Source organism: Hyperoodon ampullatus, assembly GCF_949752795.1.
Source record: "Hyperoodon ampullatus genome assembly, chromosome: 4".
Classification (NCBI taxonomy): Eukaryota; Metazoa; Chordata; class Mammalia; order Artiodactyla; family Ziphiidae; genus Hyperoodon; species Hyperoodon ampullatus.
In genome coordinates this window covers 108910747-108935147 of record NC_136917.1, presented here as the reverse complement: position 1 = coordinate 108935147, position 24401 = coordinate 108910747, and the positions used below count along the sequence as shown (strand labels likewise).

The 24401-nt window shown below is 35.9% G+C and overlaps 1 protein-coding gene across 2 annotated transcripts in view; it reads right to left on the bottom strand.

Annotated features, from left to right (window-relative positions):
- Positions 1–24401, bottom strand: part of EDIL3 (EGF like repeats and discoidin domains 3) — a gene marked incomplete at both ends in the record, with an annotated part of 432654 nt that overhangs the window by 120543 nt on the left and 287710 nt on the right. For both annotated transcript variants that reach the window (XM_079703476.1, XM_079703477.1), the window contains 3 exons: positions 379–563; positions 4935–5079; positions 6508–6663. In XM_079703476.1, coding sequence (XP_079559602.1) covers positions 379–563; positions 4935–5079; positions 6508–6663 — 486 coding nt within the window. The remainder of the gene's footprint in view (positions 1–378; positions 564–4934; positions 5080–6507; positions 6664–24401) is intronic.

Genomic DNA, 24401 nt, shown 5'->3' with positions numbered 1-24401 from the left:
CTGGTCAGTGGCATGATTTCAAGGCAGTTTGGATTCCTGCTGTGATGCTTTCAAACCAATATTGACACAAAGCATTAGAATAGATGAGGGTTAAAATGCAAATCCTCTCACAATCAATCAAATTGACCTATATGTAGTGTGATTTGGTCCACCCTGCTGCATCAATCTCACAGTAGCATCTATAAATCAACATCAGAGTAAAAATAACACATGAAAACAGATTCATAAGGAATTTTTGTTTTACCCATTTAGTTAAGCCACAGAGGAAGGCGCATTTAAACTAGTATGAAGATAATGACTCCGATATTTATCTAACCAACAGGAAATCCTCTAAGGAAGAGGAAAAGTGGGTAGTGAGACATTTTTAGAAAATATTACCTGTAACCATTGTGACTGGTCACTGTGGCCGGAGGTCCAGGCATTCACTTTGCCCTGCTTGTCCAGCCGAGCTTTCCTTGGTTCCCAAGTGAACATGTCCATATTGAGAGTTCTGAAGATGCTGGAAGCAGTGATCTGATAGTCCTGTATGTGTCCTGATTTCATCCCCAGAGGCTCAGAACAGCCTGGAAGAAAATGATAAGGGCTCTATGAGAAAAACAGTTGATCATGCTGGGAAGTTTTCTGCATTCATTTTGGATAGGCAAGAGAAGATTAAGCATAATGCTATTCATTCCCCCAAAGAGAGAGCATCTAAATTCAAAAAAAGGCTATAATCAGAAATAAATCGGGAAAAAAATCAAAAAACAAGATAACCAATTCAAGTTATTTTGTCTGAATATATTTTGGAAAAATTGAAAACAAGACAGACAATTCAAACTATTTTTCTGTGATAGATGATTTTGCAAAATGAAAGCAATGTTGACATGCTCTCTCCTGTCTTATTACTGATAACCTCATGACGGTTTCCCGGTTTTCAAGAGTTCCATTTTGTCTTTAAAAATGGAACATTTTCTCAGAAAGGATATTTGGTTTTCTTTTATTTGTTTTCATAATAATGAAAATGAAAATTCCCTCAGTACAAGGTCACTTTCACAAACTGCTCCAATGGTATATTCTAAACTGGACAGCATTTGTTTTCTAAGAAACCTGTTCATCATTATCACTGATTCTTATAATACCAACATGGCTTCTTCTGGAAGATAGGAAACTAATATTTATTCAGCATATACCATATACCTCACATTGTGCTAGTGTAGAATTTAAACTAACAGATAACAGAAAAAAAATAAGCTAATTCTAGCAAAAACCATTACTGGACAAGACTTTTCATAAATTTTTATGTTTTAATCATACTCCATAACCTCTAGTATTGGATATTTTTTGAAGATTTTCAAATCTGCCACATATATTTTCAGGTTTGACATGATACAGAATTTGGGTTTGTTTGCCCTTGAAAAATCTTGTATGTATGTATGTACATATATACAGTATTTCCCAATGTTGAATTGCAATTGTGACAAAATTACATTCACAAGGCTTGTAATGGAAAGTATGATTCTATTATCATATTAGCCAGAGGCTGAGTCTCCCATATGTAAAATTTTACCTTTTGGCCAAGGAACACACAGGTAAGTTTGATCATCAAGAAAGCCAAGATAAAATAGGAGACTTCTCTGATCAATGTCATCTCCTCATACTCTGCTAATGCCCTACATACTAGTGGTGTGGCCTTGTACTCATTATTTAACTGCTTTGTGCCTCAGTCTTCTCATCTATAAAATAGTGATAATAATCAAAATTATCTTTAAAAAGTCTTCTAAGAAATTAGTTGATGAAATATTTAGAAACAGTGCTGGCATATAGCTAGCATTCAGTAAATGTTAGCTATTTTTATTATCTCCATAAAGCTTATTCCAACAGATGACAGTATTAAGTCCCCAAATTAGCATACCAGTGAGTATTAAAGAATATCTTATGATTGGTTGCAATTTCTGAAACTAGACCATTTTCAGTCCAGGCTCTAAGAGAGGTGGTTTAGAACTTTTCACTGATAAATATAATTCTTAATCACAATTACTTGCTTTCTGTTCTAGTCGATCTAGATCAAGTCTTCCTTCTTGAAGCTCCTCCATATTTGCCTTCACCTCCACCTTCTAGGAAATTCCTATCCTATGCAAACATGACAGAGACTGACATAGAGGGCTAGCCAATTGTATGTCTTAGCTCAAGTTTTGTTGAGTTGCAGGCATAGGAGACCTATACCCCAAGTTTCATGATATAAGTAGTTCTAAATCCTAAATACAAATTCTGAAAAAGAAAAATTTCAGGACAAAAATCTCAAAGATTTTAGAAAGTTCTAAAGTCGTAATAGCATGCTCTATCTTCAAGCAGTTCTAAGGTAACGTGCGTTGTCTGTATTATGGATTTCTGACTTTTTCTTCTGTTATCACCACCAGCCCCCCACCTTGCCACTGGAATCTTTGTACAACTGCTTGGCTTGCAGAAGAGACACAAAGGAAAGAGACACAAATTTGCTTTTCTCCTTTTTGAGATGTAACACAGTTTTTGAAGTATTGGATAGAAAAGGCATACCTTTACTTTGACCATTTCTGCTTAGTTATAGAATTCATTTCATTACCCACTCTGCTGTCTCATACTCAGCCCAGGGAAGTGCTGAATAATTTGTTTAAAGAATGAATGAATGACTATTCTTCTACTAATTACGGTCATGATCCATTTCATTCTAAACATCTTAAATCATATCTCTTTCGAGAATTTAGGGGAATTTTCTTTGTAAGTATCTGGAAAAAGATTAACTGCTATCTTCTAGGCAGGCTGACAGCTCTTATTAACAGTTTATTGAATACAATAAGGCAGCCTTGGGCTTTACAGTGTTACTCTAGATTGTGGGAAATAGTTTGGTACATTCCACTAATGTTTATTTCCAAGTGTTATAGCTAACCTCTCTGTCAATTTGCCTCACACCACCAATTTCCCTTCTCATCCATATGATTTTTATATGTATAAATTAACTCTTTTACCAACATGGAGAGCACCTGAACAAAATGAGGTATTAACAACAAAATTGATTATTTCTAAAGTGAGGTGGTGCCCTAGCTTTACATTTTTATTAATTTTTTTGGCCACACCAAAAAAATATGGGATCTTAGTTCCCCGACCAGGGATCAAACCCATGCCCCCTGCATTGGGAGCACAGAGTCTTAACCACTGGACTGCCAGGGAAGTCTCATTGTTTTTTAAATTTTTATTTATTTTTTCATAAGCATTCATTAAGAGATATTATTCTCTGCATACACTTTCAAAATCATTTTGTGGGGTTGGGAGATGAGGTGTGGCTTCTTTTTGAAAACAAAAATCCGTAAAGGGTCAGGTGTAACCTCTTGTCAAACTTGAAAGTAAAATATATTCATATCTTAGGGGTGTAACTGTGCCATGTCTGAGAGACTGGCCCTCATGAATCAAAAGACTGAAAAATTGGGGAAGGCGATGTTGTAGCAACTAAAAAGCATGGGACTTAACAGCAAACTTCATCATATGGTGGCTTCCTCTTGATTGCTTTATGATGAATGACTTACTGATGACACTGGCCTGTGGTGATATAGTGGCATGCAATATAAACACCGTGCAGCAATAATTCTGCTGAGATTTACTGGTAGTCAATAAGCCAGTTCAAATTACCAAAATAAGGAAAACATCCCCATTACGATAATTAATGGTACTAAAACTGTATGTTGATTGCTTCATAAAAAACAGCCATATATAATATGAAAATGTGATTCTTAAAATCTCAATAGATTTACTCATCTGCCCAAATGTCTCTAACTCCTTTGAATGTAATGGGTTCATTTAAAGTTTGGTTGTTTTTTAATAGTAACTTCTGTTTCCCTGAAAATCATTCCCTTTCTTAACATCACAAATAAACACAAGAAGGGAAATAGATAAAGTGTGCATTTTAACCTATATGCAACAGTTTGAAATGAATAAAAAGCTCTCAGTTGTCTCTTTGCAAGGATGTGTCCTATTTTTAACTAAACGGCACTTCTGTAAGTATGACAAAAGTCTCTCATACTTGGAGGTTACACTAAAAAGTGGGGCACACATGAATTTTTAGTTTTCTTAAAAACACAGTGGTTTGAACAAAATCTCAGGCCAAAGTGGCAAAGATAGTTTGTAAATGTTGATGACAGAAATATAAGAACAACCACCAAAAATATAGCACAGTGAAATGCCTAGACAGATTTTCTGTTTAGTTCAGAATCTAGCTAGATTGAAAGTGAATGACTGTGAGATCCACTCATAAAGTCTTTATCTTTATATCTAGTCCTGGTGCTCCTGGAAGACAAGGATTATTTATATCTGAGTCCCTTGATAGATTATCTTTGTGTTCGAAAACCACTGTTCGTACAATAAGCAGGTTGTTAGATAAGAATGATCTAAGAATGAATTTATAGTGGCAATCTTGGTTGTAAAGTATTGTCTCCTTGGAAGCAATGATAAATTTACATGTTTCATAAAACCTAAAAAAAAAAAGAGACAAAACTAAATTCTTATGGTAGATGTACAAAGATAAAGCTTACTTTTGTATGCTGTATAGCCTAAATGTAACTGCAATTTAAGAGGACAGGCAGATTCCAGTTTTTACTGAAATTTTGTCATAAAACATAAATCATAGTTACTATTAAAATCAAGAAGGAACATTTATATCTGACAAAAGTTTCCAATGAAAATTTGTTGTACTTTCTTTGACCACTCAAAGAAATACATTGCCCTTCTACATTAATTCTATTCTGTAGCATGTTTTAGAACTTGTTTATCCTCCTCTCTCTCTCTCTCATTGAACCAAGCCCTAGACATTTTGTAGCAGAAATGAACATCTACAAGTGTTGAAAAATTGCAAGTTCATAACACACTACATACAAATGTACTTTTTTTTCCTTTAAAGAGAGTACAGAAATACATAATATGAGACTCACCTGACAGTTCACATCCAAGAAGCTCCATTCTCAAAGTACAGTGTCTTCGACAAACTTGGGGATAGAGTCTCACATACTGAGCTTTTATGGGGGGCGTGAAAGAGTTAGCATAGGGTGTGTTGTTATCAACATTTCCACGGAACACCTATGAAAAGAGATAACATAGAGTTTAAAATTATTAATTGCAACAGCTTTTTTTAAAAACCTATTTTCATATATTAACCCTATATCCTACATACACAATGTAATCTCTCAAAGATTGGATTAAATAATCCAGGGGTCTGGAGCATTTAGAAAGCACCTTGCCATGAGGAGTGAATATAAATATAATTTTCTGTAAATTCAATATTTAATACCTTTCTGCAACCTTAGTATTTTATTTTTCTTCTATTGATATAAATAAAATATCATGCTTTTTTCCCTAAAAAAAAACCAACAAACCTATAGACAGAATCCTCATTAAAGCTGTAAACCACTGTGACCTATGGCTTAATCTATACCCTACTATGATGGTCATTTCAATTTAAGGCCAGTCCTTCAGACTACCTTAATCTTTCAACTTAATCTGGGACAGGGGTCTGTCTGCTCATTTTGCTACTTAGTAATTATAGTTTTTTTGTTTCATTTTGTTTTTAGGAACGAGTCTTCACTATTGCTTCTTGATCACTCAGTTTCTCTAATACTGTGATCAAATTTATGACATTTTAGGGTCTGATTCCTCAAGATTACTTCCTTATCAGTCTGTCCCAGATAAGAGACTCCTAAGTCTTCATATATATATCCAGTGAAAAGCTAATTTCTCTCTAAAACTTAAGTGCTAAAATGTGTTATTTTTAATTCCTTTAAATCTCACTCTCATTTTACCCTCTACATAACCTGGTAATCAGAAAACCTATTTAAATTCATTTAAGAAGGTAACTTAAAAAATCGTTCATAAAATATATGAGAGTCTAGTCTAATGACTCAGTTTTAAATGGAATGAGCTGCAGTGCTGATTTTTTTAAATTAAAAATTGGGGGTAAAATTAATTTAAAAATTAGAAATATCATATGAAAAGGCAAAGGATACATAGAATATTATATCCATTTCTTCTAAAATATTTTATTCTGCTAAATAACAAAATTTTCTTCCAATATGAAGTATATAAAGATATTTATGTTTTCTATAACTTGGTGTTTTTCTTTAAAAATTATATTTTTTCTTTAAAAATAATAGTTTTGATCTGTATTTATTTGATTAAGGAGAGTGCTAATCTGTCAAAGAAATAAAATGAAATTGAAAGCTGACTGTTGTTAAAATAAAACTTAATTTCATACACAGGACTATGCTAACCTTGTGATAAAGTGTTTATAGGACCACCAGTTAAAATCTGAGAAAGATTTAAAAGGTAGCTACTGTACATTGATAATTTGGGATAACACTGTACCCTCTCCACACCACTGGTCCAATTAAAAGAATCATAAATTTATTTTCAACAGCATAAGACTTCTGTTGAATATTCAGTAATCATTTGGTAATCCATGATCATTTATGGGAGTTTACTTTCAAATTAATAATGTCATGTAAGTCTTACCATATCCTCATTGGTGCCTTTCACTGTGTACATTGTCCAAGTCTTTCCATCATTACTATAGGCAATTTTGTAGGATTTTGTATACTCTGGGCTTCCAATCCTCTTGGCTCCTTGAGTAATCACACCAGTAACTCTCATTTTTCTTTGTAAATTTATCTGAGGAGACAAGGCATAATCAACTATAATTTCATTGCTTTCAGGATAACGATGCTGATGATATCAAATTTGAAAATGGAACATTTTTATTTATTAGTAAAGATTTTAAATAATACAAAACAAGCATATATCAAGCTTAGCTTCAAAATGCCTTTCTCTGATGGTATACTTTTTTTTTTAAAGTAAAGCAATATGTAGGAACAAGATTTGAAAAGGGCAATGTGTCCCCAAAATATAAGTAATGAAAGCATTTGGTTGATTATGATATGTAAGTATGAGTTAGCAAAGTGAAAAATGAGAATGTTATCTTCTCAAAATAACCTCAATGACATTACTATGAAACTAATGTCAATATAACTGTTAATGTATCTCAACTGCTTTAGCTTTCAAGAAATTACCATTAAAATAAAACATGCAAACCTCTTTGAGAACTTTGAGTATTAGAAGAAGAAAAGGTAAAGACAACAATGATGGCAAAAAACAAGTACAAAAGTATCTTCAGTTTCTCAATCTTTATACTGTAGTCTCTGCTATGGGTTGTGTAAGTACACACTGGTCATGGAGGGTTTTTCACCAAATACTTCTCATTTCATTATATGGAGATGTTCTAACTGATATTTTCTTCCCATTCCAAATCACCCTACAATAGTTTGCTGCAGCATAACTGTCACCTAATAAAATTTTCAACATTTTTCTCATATTTAAATAGAAGTCTCCTTTTGACAGAACATAATCATTCATTAAATGCTACCATGTAAGAAAAATACTTTATTCATATATGGGCAAACATTAAAAATTGTTCTATTCACTTTAAAATGCCTTTATGATGTCTATAAAATCTTAAGCTCAGTAGAAAGGTACTGTTTCAATGTTCTTGACAAATCGCTATAAAGCTCTCCTCTCCACCAATTACAAATCAGAATAATTTAAATCTGTTATACTATAATATTGTTAATAATTCAGAGACCATTTCCTGAGAAAACCAGAAAATCTTAAGATTCATGTAAGTGATAAGGATTTTCCACTCTTTGATGGGACTGTAAGAGTTAACATTTGAAATGGCGGAGGATGTGCATGAAGAAATCAGTGCCTCTAGAATTATTGTTTTTATATGATGAAAAACAGGTCATACATTTAAAAAGTCAAAAATTGGAACTATGAAAGCAATCATTAAAGAGTTCCCACCCCAGACAAACACCGTGACTCATTAAAAGACCTACAATGTTTTATTTCCCTGGATTTATAGATTTTAAATGTGTTAATGTGTTAAGGGCAATCCTGAATCCTGCATGTAGCCAGTGCCCTTTCAAGCTTCTGAAAGTTTGCTAACATGGCACAGTCCACCTTCCTCTCTATTCTGAGTTTCCCTAAGTCTCATCTTCCCTCTCTGATGGTTCTTCCCCAACTAGTGTTCATAAAACGAGTCTCTGTCTTACTCATGTATAAAGAAAATCTGGAATTTGGATGAGCTAAAGAACTGGGGTGGATGGTCCCCAGCCTCTTACTGGCGAGCATGCCAATATTTCACTCTTGTAAAGCAAACCTATAACAACATTTTTGTTTTTAAATTCTGGGCCTGTGGTTCCTTTTTTCTTCAATAGTGTGAAGTGAGTTGACTCATATATCTGATTTTGCTTTTCTCATTTTAATACTTAAACATCAAAATTACTGACATGAATACATTTGATGTCCCATTCTTGTTTGGAGGTACAAATAAAAGAATACTCCCCATGAAGGTAAATTTTACTTATTACTCTTTTATCTCAACTAGTTCTCTAAGGGCGATTTTGTGATTTTAACTGTGAGATATGGTAAAGGTAACCTCCGAAAGAGACTTTATCTGTATGTTAGGTAAATGAGCACATTGCTAGGAAAGAGCCATATTCTTCCACTATCATATATGGCATTCCTTTTTCAAATGGAGACTCTTCATAGTCTAAATCTTTCTAATATATATAACATAAACAGTGGACACTATGAATCATGTTTCCTACCATTTTGGAAGCCAAACTCCACACTTGATACTGCTGAACATTCCTTTTTCATTATCTTTTATCTTGTAGATGGCCAAATTATCTCTGCTAGAATTTTAGCTGATGAGCTGTAGACTAATTTTCTGAAGCTTAAATCATGTAACAATCAAAAAATGAAAATCTGAGTAGATGTTTCTCTCTAAGTCATATCAGAAATGATGTTTTAAAAGATTCCTGTTTGCTCTAATATTTACAAGCTCTGAATATATATCTCAAGGAGCTGGAATTTCAGAGAGTAAACAGCACCCAACTTGGGTGGTATCTACTTTTAGTAGGTATTTGGAATTAAATATCAGTACTGTTTTCATCAAATAAAAAATAACAACCAAAAAGTGATTCATAGGATACTGGTTCAGGGATTATTAGCAATTACTAGGTTTTAGGCTTTTGAGTTCTCCTGTATCTAGCATTATTAAACTTGGAGTGTGGAATCTGAAATCTACCAGTGAACTTCTCATATTCGTTATGTTAAAATCCATTGGTTTATCTTGCACTGTGAATGGGTCTTTTACCCATGCATGGTTTTGTAAAATCACGCATTGGTCATTTGGAAAATATAGACTCACGGAACTATGTGGACTCTCTAAAAGATTACACATTTTATTATATAATATCAAAAAGTCACATTCATTAATATCACCACCAATTTCATTAAAAAATCTTAAAACACTGGAAGCTCTCAAGTTCACACTGGCAGTTACATTTTTTCCAAAATTCTAATTTTCCCTTGAAATTTCAAGTTATATCTAGCAACAAATACTGTCAGTTGTTTTCCTTAATGTGGCAGGACTACTTTGTTCATTTTCAAGAAAATATCTGCCAAATACCCAGGTATGAATAGTCATGGTTTGTCAGTTGTTCTCTGAAGTAAACATAAGGTTCAAATAAGGAGGGGGTAGTTCAGCTTGCAAATCATACAATCTCCCAAGTGCTATTCCTCGAGATCATCCTCATAGTTCAGTACTCAGCAGAAGTGCTTTATGTGTGATTCCCACGTCATCACGCAGAATATTAAAGACATGGCCAACATCGGCATTTAATAAAATTAATGATCGCTACTGTTTCATCAAGGATATTCTTAAATGAGCTGGAGTTTTCTCTTTTTTTTTTGGCCTCCAGCGTCTGCATAATGGGGGTGAATACAAAGACTACTAGTACAGTTTGATGCTACTGTCTTGATTTGTGCTAAAGCTCCAGCAATTTTACTCACCATTGTTCTGTGGCAACAGTACAAATGTCAACACAGTGAAGATGGCAAAGAAAATCTTATAATTATTATGGAAATAGTGTTGATCTGTGAACTTCCTGGATGGGACTTGAGGGTCCCTGCCTCCACAAGACATATGGGTACTTCAAGTTCAGTTGAGAACTACTGATGTGAAATATACAAGGGGTTATTACACACACACACACACACACACACACACACACTCCAAAGAGATGGAAAAAACAACAGAAAATGGAGCAAAGCATATTAAAGGGCAATTCAGAGAAAAGGAAATGCCGATAGTTAAATTTTCACTATTAATTAAATAAATGCAAATTAAATAAAAAGAGCAATTTATAGCCAACAACGTATAGCCAGAATGATGAGCTAATATCAAGTATTGCTGAAGTATTCCTCTGCTGATGGCGGGAGTCCTTATTAAAATTAACCTATTCCTGGGTATTCCTCCCCCCACCCCACAAATTTCTGCATAGGTGCTCAATGAGAAATGCACACACATATTTATTGTAGAATTTTTTATGTTAGCAAAGAAGAGCAGCTTAAGTGACTATCCCAAGAGGAAGAGAGATTGAAAATATAAAATGTATGTGTGCACATGCATGTGTCTGTGTGTGCTTTTGCACACATACACAAAAGCATACTTTCTGAGAGTCAGAAGTGATGAACTGGATTCATACATAGCCATCTAAAAACATAAGAATGTGGAAAAAAACAGAATGAAATATACACAACACCATTTATGTAAATTGAAAAACAAACACATGTACAACATAACATCATGCACTTTCCCATAATTCATGTGTCTAAATCAACACAGGAGGAACACCTCTTGAGCTCCACAGTGACTGGGGAACCCATTTTACTAGTCGAAGGGTAAGCTGGGATGAAGTGAGAGAGTGGCATTGACATATATGCATTACCAAATGTAAAATAGCTAGTGGGACGCAGCCACATAGCACAGGGAGATCAGCTCCGTGCTTTGTGACCACCTAGAGGGGTGGGATAGGGAGAGTGGGAGGGAAACACAAGAGGGAGGAGATATGGTGATATATGTATACGTAGAGCTGATTCACTTTGTTATACAGCAGAAACTAACACAACATTGTAAAGCAATTATACTCCAATAAAAATGTTTTAAAAATTAAAAACAAACAAACAAACAAATAAATAAATCAACCCAGGAAAGGTGAAATGAAAGATTACACATCAACTCTTCTAGGCTGAGTTTCTATAAGAGAAGGGGAATGAGACAGAAGGTGGGGAATGAGTAACAGTGCCAGGAAATAAGGAGGTTCATCCTCAAATCGGTGCTGGCAAAAGATATTCAAATTGGGGGAAGGGATCATTGGTTCCTCTCATTTCCTCCTCTGTTCTCAAGGAAAAAGACTTAAGTATGGCCATCTGATGTAAGAGTACCATTACATACAAAAGTATTTTCTGAGACTCGTTCCCCCGTATAAAATACAGTGCCATAAGCATTTCAAGCATACTTATTGTATAACATACTTGAAAGTATTTATAGTTGTACTTTAGGCAAAAGCTAGTATTAAATAAGCAATTATGTTTAAAAGTAGCTTTATGAATAGCTAATTGTTTCTCTCTACCTCAACCTAGAAGTTGTGATGCACCTAAGTAATGCATTTCAGTGTGGGTCTGACTGGTAGCTGGTATCACTACATAAAAACAATATGAACATAAAATGTAAACAAATACAGCTTGCCAAAAGGAACTACTTTCTTATTTTATTAAACTGAAAGAAAAGCTTTCAGTTTTTTAAATGTTGTAATACTTGGGAAGTGGAAGAGGAAGAATTCCTTTTTGAAGAAAAGGAAACGTTTGCCAATTAAAGATTGTTAAAAGATAAACTGAAGCATATTAAAAATTTTAAGAGTTTATTTGATCAAAAAGTGATTGGAATGGGGTAGCACTAAACAAGAAGTGGTTAAGATTGTTCCACAAACAGGAGCTTGGGGGAGACTTACAGAGAAAGGGGGGAAGCAAAGCAAAGAAATTATGATTAGCTATAGCTTAAGGAGTTGCATCATTTGGGAAAGCCTAGTTGGCTGTTTGTGATTGGTTGTCCTTAGGTTTCCATTTCTTAACCTTGAGGAATTTACAGGCTTAGGTCTGTGCTTGCCTACGTAGGCTGCTAAGGCATTAAAGTCAACTCAGTCTAAAACATATAAACAGCACATACAACTCAATATCAAAAACACCAAACAACCCAATCAAAAAATGGGCAGAAAACCTGAGTACACAGAAGATATGCAAATGGCTAACAGGCACATGGAAAGATGCTCAACATCACTAATTATTAGAGAAATGCAAATCAAAACAACAATGAGATATCATCTCATATTTGTCAGAATGGCTATCATCAAAATGTCTACAGATAACAAATGTTGGCAAGGATTTGGAGAAAAGAGAATCCTTTTGATGGGAATGTAAATTGGTGCAGCCACCATGGAAAACAGTATGGAGGTTCCTCAAAAAACTAAAAATAGAGCCAGCAATTCTACTCTTTGGTGCATATCTGGAAAAAATGAAAACACTAGTTTGAAAAGATCCATGCGCTCCAATGTTCATAGCAGCACTTTTTATAATAGCCAAGATATGAAAGTAACCCAAGTGTCCATCAACAGACAAATGGATAAAGAAGACGTGATATATACATATATGAATATTACTCAGCCATAAAAAGAATGAAATTTCGCCATTTGCAGTAACATGGACAGACCTAAAGAATGTTATACTTGGTGAACTAAGTCAGACAGAGAAAGACAAATACTGTATGTTTTAACTTATATGTGGAATCTAAAAAAGAAAACAAATGAACATATATAGCAAAAGAGAAACAGACTCACAGATATAGAAAACAAACTAGTGGTTACCGGTGGGGAGAGAGAAGGAAGGGGGGACATGTTAGAGGTATGGGAATAAGAGATACAAACTATTATGTGTAAAATAGATAAGCTACAAGGATATATTGTATAACACAGGGAATTATAGCCATTATCTTGTAATAACTTTTAATGGAGTATAAACTGTAAAAATACTGAATCACTATTCTGTATACCTGAAACTAATATAATATTGTAAGCCAACTATACTTCAATAAAAAAGGCAAATCAGACTAATGGTCTCCTTGTTTAATTAATTTAATAAGATCAATCAATAAGAGAAATAAATGCCTGATTCATAACTTATTATTAGGAAAATCATATTAAAATCAAACACTTAGTGGTTGTTTACTTCATGATTATTGGGGCACACAATCAGTAGTCTGTGAGTTGCTACGGAAAAAAATGCAGATTTGAAGATTACACAGCATATTACATTAAAGTACTATGTAAATAAATAGTACTTAATGATACCCTATAGCAATCATTATGCATACCAATGTTTTAATACTTTGCACAAAATTTATGTAAATTGACCACTAAGCGCTAGTGAAGAGAGATTTTTTTTTTTTTTTTTTTTTTTGCGGTACGCGGGCTTCTCACTGTTGTGGCCTCTCCCGTTGCAGAGCACAGGCTCCAGATGCGTAGGCTCAGCGGCCATGGCTCACGGGCCCAGCCGCTCCACGGCATGTGGGATCCTCCCGGACCAGGGCACGAACCGGTGTCCCCTGCATCGGCAGGCGGACTCTCAACCACTGCGCCACCAGGGAAGCCCCAAAGAAAGATTTTTAAATTACTAATTTTTCTTTTCCTAATGATGAGGGTTATGGATTATCATATAAATATTAAAAGTATCAAGATTAAGTAATGAAAGAACCTGTGAGACAGGACGATGTTGATATATGTCCATCATTAGAATTGTTAAAACATAACTTGAGGAATTTGCTATAACTGTGTATTAGCTATGAACACAATCATGCTTAAACTAAAAGAAAAGCACATTTCTTAAGGAAACAATGACCAAACTACAACCATCTTTTAACTTAAGGAAATGAGTATTTCACTCGAATATCAGGACTGTCCTTATGTTGAATTAGAAACATTATTTTTTGTGTGGTTATTATAAAGGACATGAGTAATTAGAGAGAATTAGAGCACCCTTGAAATTGTAAATCATCATTATTCATGACACTTTCATCTTAATAGAGATTTTATTTTATGTACTAACATTCTACCTCTGGTGGAGTGGAGATGCAAAAAGACATGCATTCAATTAGCTCTGGGTCTGGAAGTATGAAAATAAAAATGTATATATATATACACACACATACACACACACATATGTATACATGTATATGTATATTTGAAAATTCCAGATAACCATTTTATATTGATGGAATTTAAACTTTTAAATCTGTAAATGAGATTTTTTTTTTCTCCACAATATTTTTCATAATCCACCTCATTTAAGTATGCTTTCACAGGTCACAGTAAGGACAATCCCTCCAGGAGGGCTGTCATTTGGGAGCTGGCAATACAAATAAGCTTCAGGCAAAAAAAACAGGGAACCATCTCTTTTGAGTGATATGAGAAATAACTTGAGCCTCTGAGGCAGTTCTAAATATTTGGATTGTTCAGATGTCACTTAGGGGTTAAAAAGAAACAGGAACATTATTACCAAAAGTTTCTAGTTAAAAATTACAGGGAATTAGACTCCCCTGTAATTCACATTATCTTATTAACATAAAGTATTTTATCGATTGCATCTTTAACATCTTCTGTGGAGACCTGGGTGGTGGGAAGCATCATGAACGTGTCTAAGGAGGAAGACCTCTGGGGTGTGTCAGGATGAAAGGAGTAACTCAGACCAACGGTGCATAGTTTCATGGTTTTGATATGACTGGCCTAGTTATAACAGAATTTCCCTTAAACAACCTCCATACCACCAACGACCTGATTCACTAACACTTCATCCCCCCTGTTAAACACATGCACTGCTCTGCACATCCTGGCACTTTGGCTGGTCTCTGCCAGGCCTATTCTCCTTGTTGCCAGCTGAAACGCACAGTAACCGTGAGTCAGTTGTGTTTGATCCTCAACCTGTTTTTTTTCAAGTTGTGCTTGTTATTTTAATTACGTAATTTGATTAAACATAATTGCTAAATGTGACTGGGAAAGGAGAGGGTTTTTTTGCCTATGAAAACATGAAATAGCTTTGAAAAACCTCAAAAAGGCAAATTACTGAAAACAATTAATATTATTGGGAAAGTAATTAATACCTAGGGTTCTATGCTTGAATAACTGCCAATATGTTTAAGCAACAAATAAAATAAAAACTGAAATCAATAATGCTTCATGGGTGTGATTCATCTAAGAAACATGAAACAGAATTTAAATGCTTTTTTCTTTTAATAGGTTTTTATTAATAATCTAATACTTAGTTCTGAAGCTCCAGATAAGAGGGCTCCTAAATTGCCCTCCACTGTTCTGAATGCTGGTCAGCCTTTGATATGTGTTTAATTAACCCAACTGTCTTCTTTGAAAAAAAGATGGGACAAGAACACAAGCAAGTAAGCATAAAAACTATAATCTCTTTATGACTCTTTGCACCTGGGAAAATTTCCAATCAAAGTGAAACACCTCATTCACTAAATAGCATGCAACAGAAGGAATACACACACCATCATGGGTGTAACCTGTTAGTTGTTCCACGAGTCCTGGCATAACAGCTTCCTCTGAATTTCCCCCTATTTCTGAAGAGCTTTCAGTATATTGAACTCTTCTCCTGCTTCTTGGTACTTGCTGTGGCTAGAGTTTCTTCATATCCTCCAGTATTTATATTCAGGAATGAACAGAACTGTGGCTATTTTGTTTAAAGACTTCAATCTGTATATTAAGTTTCATGTAATAGTATATATTAAGGTAGTGGTAGTCCAGAACCCTCATAAATAAAGTTTCATGGTCTGAGGTATGGATTTCAATTCTTGCTCTCTGAAATTTAGATTTTTCTTGTCTTTTTCCTGGTTACTTTATACGGCCAGGGCAAGAATTAAAGGAGTCATTGTCTGTAATAAACCTGGTAATTTGAATAGATTCAGTAAAAAGATGGAAGGAAGGAAGGAGGAAAAGATGGAAGGAAGGAAGGAGAAAAACAGAAACCTCAAAGAAAAGATAGAAGATGGGGAAGAAACAAGAGGAATTAAAAGAGAAAATGATGACATTACATGAGTAGGAATATTAACCTCAATAAAGATACATTAGAAATAATAAAAATAAGGTCACTTTGCTAATCTATATATTTTTAAAGAAGGCTGAGGTGATACCAAAAAGGAAAAAAAAAAATCTTGATGCACAAGCACATGAGCAGTGGGTGCACCATGAAGGGGAGAGGAAAGAGGGAGGCTGTGGGCCAGAGACTGGACTTGCTTAAGTTCCTATAGGTGGCCAATGTCAACAGCAATAGCTCCTAGGTGGATGTGAAGAGGGCAATCACCTGCTCCACCAAGAAAAGAGAGAGGGGGGAGGAGCGAGAGAGGGGGGATAAATGAGCATGTTGAAAAAATTTAAAAAGTTTATCAATTAAAAAAAAACTTCAAGGCAGATGTTAGGAGAGGTGCATTACTTTCTTTTCTTTTTTTTAAACTTAATTATTTTATTTTTGGCTGTGTTGGGTCTTCATTGTTGTGCGTGGGCTTTCTCTAGCTGTGGTGAGTGGGGGCTACTCTTTGTTGCGGTGTGTAGGCTTCTCATTGCGGTGGCTTCTCTTGTTGTGGAGCACGGGCTCTAGGCGTGTGAGCTCAGTAGTTGCGGCTCACGGACTCTAGAGCGCAGGCTCAGTAGTTGTGGTGCACGGGCTTAGTTGCTCCGTGGCATGTGGGATCTTCCTGGACCAGGGCCCAAACCTGTGTCCCCTGCACTGGCAGGCAGATTCTCCACCACTGCGCCACCAGGGAAGCCCCAGGTGCACTACTTCTAATAGCTGGCTCAGGAACAAGGGGGAGGAATTTCACTTTAAGGCCCACATGAATGTTCTCCTCCACTTCAACCACCTCGCTGAGTGGCCTTCAAAGTGAATGTGACTGAGGACAGTACTGAGGGAATAGGAAAAGAAAAATAACAACTGGATCTTCAATTACTTTAACTATAGTCTTAGTCAAACCTGAGAATTCCCTGATGTTCATATCCCTAACCAGGACGATGAAGGGTTGGCAGGTAGAGAAGAACGTATTATCCCCTGTGTTCTCTAATTTTTCTTATTTCAGCTTGTTGATTATAGCACACAAACAACAATGCCAACAGAACAGTTTCCAAGTTTTGCTATGAGAACACTCTATACTTTTCCCTTCATGAAGATATTATTGGTAGTGGCAGTAAGTGCCCTGAAATTTAAAATGCTGACATGGGATCACTTAAACATCAAGACAGAAACAAAAATCACATAATAAAAACTTAAAAGGTACTTCTGGGAAGCAGAATACTATGATACTCTTCATTTTTTATGTACTGAAGGAAAAAGTCTAAGCAAACATATGCTCTAGCAAATAAAGTGGCAAGTTTTCTAGGATATTATTTTCTAGCATTGAGCAATATGAATGAATTAACCAAAAAGAGAAATCAGAGGGCTAAACAGAAGGAGTGGAAACCTCTGGGAGACAGATGCAGCAGCCATTACCAAGAAATAACTTAGTGTTCTATAGTCTTTGTGTACTTCTGGCTTTATTTTAATCTAAATAAGTACACTCTTCCATCTGTGTTTCAAAAATAAAATTAAATAGTTTTAGAAATTAAATTTCATTGTCACTTTGGAATATATCAGCAAACATTCTGAACAATAACCAAACAGACAATATTTCATGGCTTTTTCTGAGAACTTAACTTCATGATTCAAAAACTCTGTTTAAAAAGACAAATCAAGGGCTTCCCTAGCGGCGCGGTGGTTGGGGGTCTGCCTGCCGATGCAGGGGACACGGGTTCGTACCCTGGTCCGGGAAGATCCCACATGCCGCGGAGCGGCTGGGCCCGTGGGCCATGGCCGCTGAGCCTGCGCGTCCAGAGCCTGTGCTCCGCGGCGGGAGGGGCCGCAGCAGTGGGGAGGGGCTCACGTGCCACACACACACACAAAAAAAGACAAATCAAATAGTGCTTGGTTGTTTTTCCTTATTATTAAATTGTTACTCTAGACCTAAAGGTAGCTGCTAGGAATGTTATTACCTGAGCTAACCAGATTATTTAATTTCAGACATGCTGAAAGTAAGTTTTTAATATGACTCCAAAATCGGACGCACACTGGCAATATTCCATAGTCTCTTAAAGTGCTGCCTGATACAAAAGGTTCTTTGCAGTCTATAGTGAAGTCTCCCTGGAAGAGGCAAGTAATATCTTTTAATCCTTCTACCTGCTTATACACTTCTATGGTAAGGATTAATTTGTAACTTGCATTGTATTTCTATGGAAAGTGTGGGTACTCCACTTAAATATCTAATTATTTTAAAATAAAATATGGAAGGTAAAATGCTTTAAGCTGTTTGAACATTTTGAATCCCTTTATGAGCAAATAAATCTTGAAATTTGCAGTCAGTTTTTCACAACAAACCAACATCTGGAACTGGACTTGTTGAGTTTGGGACTTCTTATTAGGTGTTGGGAGAATGATGGTGCTATGGGAACACTGGAAAGATGAGAAACAAAGAGAAGCAAAAGCCTGCAATCGGAAGTCCTGTACTGCATGTCTTTAAGATGTGCATACAGACCCCTCCTTTTTAGGTGATGATCAGTAGTAAGAACCACTAAGACCCAAAATTGCTTGCTTTCACCAAGGGGTATTAGAAGGAACAACACAAATTCTGTTTCTTTAGGGTGGGAGAAGATCACTGTACTTAAAATGTTTGTCTTCTGAAAACCCATGCTGGAAAACTGGTTGTGCCACTGTGCTTCCTAACATGGCCTTGGGCAAGGTTCTTAACCTTCCTGAACCAGAATTTCTTCATCTGTACAATATCTAACTCACAGGGTCTTCTGAGTATTAAAGGTGATGTTGACCCTTAGGTCCCTAGCATCTTTAGGGATTCTTTGATTGTTTGCTATCAGTACCATTCTTTCTAGGAAAGAGGAAAGTTGAATTTCTCCTTTATAAATGTAGGAAAACAACAAAAAGAAGAAAATGATTCTTTAATTCATACTGATCAGGCATATTAGACTCCATTTCTTTAACTTTTACTTTTCAAAGTGCTTTTATACATATTACACTATTTCTTTGCTCTTTATATTAACCCTAAGAAATAAATTGTATAATTCTGGTCTCCCATATGGGCCAAGATGGGAAGATGATGGGGGAATTTTGGTCATCTATGCTCCCTTAGAAGTAAGGAGAAGAATACACAGCGGGCAAAGGTAAGCACAGAAAAAACTCTACTCCCCACACAGCACTCTTGTCCAACATGGACTCCTTGATAAGGTAGAAAGATAATATTTTTACATGTTTTCAAAGAAACACAGTTTCACCACTACCAAAAAGTCTGCATAGCAAAACATTAAAATATTTCAAATTTAGGAGGAAGAAAATAGAATACACCTCATTATTTTAAAATAATAATTTTGCTGAACAGATGCTGGCAATTAGACAGTCTTTAAAAAATGTAATGACTGTACTGTTCATAAACTTTCGTTCCACTTCCCCTAACTAAATACTATAAAACAATTTGATCTAACATTTTCTTTTTTTTTTTTTTTTTTTTTTTTTTTGCGGTACGCAGGCCTCTCACTGTTGTGGCCTCTCCCGTTGTGGAGCACAGGCTCCGGACGCGCAGGCTCAGCAGCCATGGCTCACGGGCCTAGCTGCTCCACGGCATGTGGGATCTTCCCGGACCGGGGCATGAACCTGTGTCCCCTGCATCGGCAGGCGGACTCTCAACCACTGCGCCACCAGGGAAGCCCTGATCTAACATTTTTGAAACCTTGAATTAATTATTTTTAAATGGAAAAATATCACTTTTTAATTTTTATAATTTCATTAGAGTGTGACTGGAATTTAGAAAACAAGTTATTTTTTAATGGTCAAGAACTACACATACTAACCACTGACCAGATTTATTCCTATAAAAATTACATCCGTAACTCTAGCCTTACAGTTCATTTTATGACCCATTATTCTAAGATTCATATGATTTTAAAAGTGACATAAAATTTCTGATGACAAAATACTATAATCATGTTATTAGGACATTCAAAATAAGGCAAAGTACATTACACTTGACTTTTTCTTTTTTTTTTTTTTTGGTAGCTTGAACTGTAGATTTTCTCCAGTCTTAGATCACTTCTTCGTTTTCAAACCTTCAGTGGTTTGCCTACCCACCACCAAATTAAAACATGCACATCTTTCACTCTGGCATGCACTAATTCCTACCATGTCATTGCAACTTATATTTTCAGCTGCACTTCTGATTATTTAATGGATTTAATTTGTCCCACATGTCTATAATTTACAAACATGATGATAGAGACAGTGGGAAATGGAAAGACAGAAAAGACCTTTGCACATGTAATCTAAAGAGGACAAACACACAATTACCTGTAATTCGAAGCAGAATATTACAAATGATAAAGGGACCAATGGGTTGTTATGGACATAAAGAGAAAATATCAATTAATAGTGACTGGAAACAGAAAACTAGGTCTAGAAAGGTCAAGTTGCCTCCCCAAGGTCACATGCCAGGATTGAATGGTCATCTCAGACCCAGAGGAGAGCAAGAGAGATAGCCCAGGAGGTGGAGCACTCACTAAGCTAATGAGGGTCTGGCGAGGCTGGACAAAAAGGTAATTCTTCTGTTGTTATGTCTGTCTGTCTGGAAGGCCCCTTTCATCTATTGGGGCAGTCTGAAAGCTTCTCTGCTCTTTAAGCCTCCTTTTAAATAGCTTCCTTTGCACTTACATGTAACACTTAAAAATTATTATTATGACACTAATACATTTAGCCTTGGATCTAATATTGAATATGCTATTTTCAGAATCATATTAGGTAAGATTCAGTTCAGATGTGAGTGACAAAAGCCCGAATTAACAGTGGCTTAAATAAGAAAGAATTTGGCTTCTCCCTTGTGTAAACAGGTGACTAGGCAGAAGGGGCTGATATAGCAGGGCCCCGGGTGCCTTCCATCTTGTTGCTACTGTATGTAACGCTGATCTCATGGTCCAAGATGGTGGCATCTGAGTTTCTGGCAGCAGGATGAAGAAAGGGATAAGAGGGGAGAAGAGGGCATGTGGGTACAACCTCTCAAGGAAGATTCACAGAAACCACACTGTGATGCTTTTGCTTATATGCCTTGGGCCATTTAGTGGCCTTGGGCCTACATCTAGTGGAAAGGGAGGTTGGGAAATATAGCCTAAAAGACTATATTTTTATATAGAATATATAGAATATTACACTGAATAAGATATATAATCTTATACAGAATAAGACTATATTCTGAGGTAAAACGTGCTTATTAGCTAGTAATCCTCTTGCTATGGAAATAGGTGAAAAGGATGTTGGGAGACAGTTAAAAGTCTTGGCTACAACTCTCAATAAATATTTGTTAAATGAGTGAGAATGTACATTTATTAATCACTTGCTGTATGGTAATATGTGACAACATCCATTATAAAATTTTCACAACAATCTTAAAAAGCTACTCTATTGGGCCTCCCTGGTGGCGCAGTGGTTGAGAGTCCGCCTGCCGATGCAGGGGATGCGGGTTCGTGCCCCGGTCTGGGAGGATCCCATATGCCGCGGAGCGGCTGGGCCCGTGAGCCATGGCTGCTGAGCCTGCGCATCCGGAGCCTGTGCTCCGCAACGGGAGAGGCCACAACAGTGAGAGGCCCGCGTACCACAAAAAAAAAAAAAAAAAAAAAAAAAAAGCCACTCTATTTTTGTTACCACTTTATATATAAAGAAGTTGTATCTTAGAGTGGTTAAGTAATTTTATCCAAAGTGACAGTGGCCAGTTGAATCCAGAACCACTGATCTTGGACACCATATTGCTTTACCATAGAATATAACTGCTTATGCAAATGTGTTTTACTTGTGTTAGATTTATAGGTAATGTGGCTTATCTTCACATTATTTATTAATTCACTTAATAAATACTGAGCAAATAAAAATTGTTCTAGGTCTTGGTGATACCAATTATGATAGCATATATTTCCTTATTTATTAAAGGTTTAGTCACTGGGATTGGTGAGAATACAAAGTGACCAACAGTCCCCCTACCCTCATTCAGCTTACTTAATAAAATAATCTCTTATATAGTCTTTAATTATAAGCAACAAGCAAAAAAGAATAAGAAATTATAAGAACATATATTATGAGAACTGTATCTAGTCTAGGGTGAAGAGTTGAGTCAGGGAAGGCTTCCTTGATAAACTTGCCTCTAGAAGAGAAATTGGCACATGGGAAATGCTCAGTGAATATACTGAATTAATGAATGACTGAATTTATTAATTAAAAGGGAGTTGGAGGTCACTTTGGAAGATGTTTTTGCCAAGCCTGGGAAGTAGAAGGGAATACCCTTCAAGAAGTCCCATGTGGCTGGAACTCAATAAATTCTCCCCACTTCCCAGAGCACATCGTTGAGTTCAATTATTCGTTGAATTAAATCAAACAGCGGTTTTTTTTTTCCCTCTCAAATGTCCACACAATGAAGTAAAATTTTTTTGCATAAGGTCATCTAAAATGTTTTCTTTACTTAAATAAGCTCCACATAGGCTCAGAAAACGTGTCTATTGCCCAAATAGTTCTCTGCAAGTAGGAGCGGCTAAATAAATACTGATTCATCTACAGCAGATTCGAAACTAAGGAAAACATTCTAAAAAATTTTTAATGTACTCTTCTTTCAACATTTACATACATCTTTCCAAATCTGGGTTAATGCTCCTAAGAAAGAAAAGCTAAGATCCACTGGCAATATCAAAATGTCCTATTTGTTGTTTTGTTTTACAAGATAATCACTTGAAAGAACTTCTTGAAAGCTACCATTATGTAAAAATACTGGCTTAGGTTGGCCTCCTGCTAGGAAAACTAAGAAAAATTTACATCTGCTTTTGAAACTCAGCACTCACTCTCATAGCAGTGCTAATGATAGTAACTAAGGAGACCTGAGTTTAACACAGCTTTCTTTTAAATCTGAAAAATGAAAATATAGCCTATTATTATAAACTCAGAGAAGAATACTTCAAACTTAAAGTAGCATTAAACACATAATACAAGCAAAAATCTGAGAGCCCATTTGTGGGAAAAAAAAAAAGAAGATCTTTGTTAGTTTTTTAAGAACCAAAATAACAACAAAATAAAACAATCTACACTAAGTACACCAATGTTAAGTTGAAACAGCTACTATTCTAATTAAATATATCAATCTTGGGGAAAACAGCAGCAACCACAGCAATAACAACATTAAAAACAAATACATGGAGAAAATGTAACCAACATATAGTACAGAAATGAAATGTCCTGAAAAAGGTGTTAATGTGTAGAATGAATACACTTATTCCCAAGCTCAAAGTTCAGCTCTTTTCTTCCAAAGGGTCCTGTGCAATGGTGCTCCCAGGTGAGCTATGGTCTTATACACTGTTTTGATGAAAATGGAAATAGAAGAGAGAGAGACTTTCACCTCTGTGGGAGGATACTCTGTTTTAGAGTTCTCATCTGTCCCCTCAAAAATCTATTTCAACTCTATGTGGACAGGCGTGGCCTTGTGACTCAAAGTGGCCAGTGGTAATAAGGAAGCGTGTCACTTGGTGGTGGTGTCCACTTGATCCACTTCTACTCTCTATACAGAGCAAACTCACTTTTCCAGCTTTATGCTGGATATTATTTTCTCTAGGTAAATCACTGAGGCCCAAAATATATGCATCATTTTCCAAGCAGACCAACTCCTTTTCCTGATTTCTACATTTCTGTTAATGGTACCAAAATCATGCTCAAGCTCACAACCCTGGAATTTAATTTTTCTTACTTTTTTCCTCCCTCCCCTCCCCTAACACACAGTTGAATCAGTTGTCAGTGATGTACCCTCAAACCCTCTTACAGTTTGATCTTTTATTTTTATTTCAACAGCTGTCAGTCTCATTCAGGTCCTTCTCTGGGCAGTTAGCCATAAAAGCCTCTCAACTGGTGTGCCTGCTCCTAGACTCGTCTCTGCATTAAACACAGCATTTATTCAATAAATTTTTACTAAAAGCCTCGTTAGCACTAGGCTTTGTGTTGTATACAACACGCACCACACCACTGACATGTCACCTTCCTAAACTCTAGTTCTGACAGTATTAATAACCTGCTGAAAACTCTTCAATAACCATCAAGTGCCACCTTCATCCAGTATTGATTTATTTCACCTTCTGATGTCTCCTTACCTTTGTAGACCCTTATCCTCTTATTCCGCACCCTCCCGCCCCCCTGCCCCCCCAACATGTACCCAAATTTTCAGTATAGTAAACCAGTCCCTGTGGTACCTTGAGTTCCCTCCATCTCCTTTGTGACTTTGTTCATCCTGTTCCTTCCCTCTGGAATAAGCTCTTCAAAGTCAGCCTCAAAAATGGTGAATA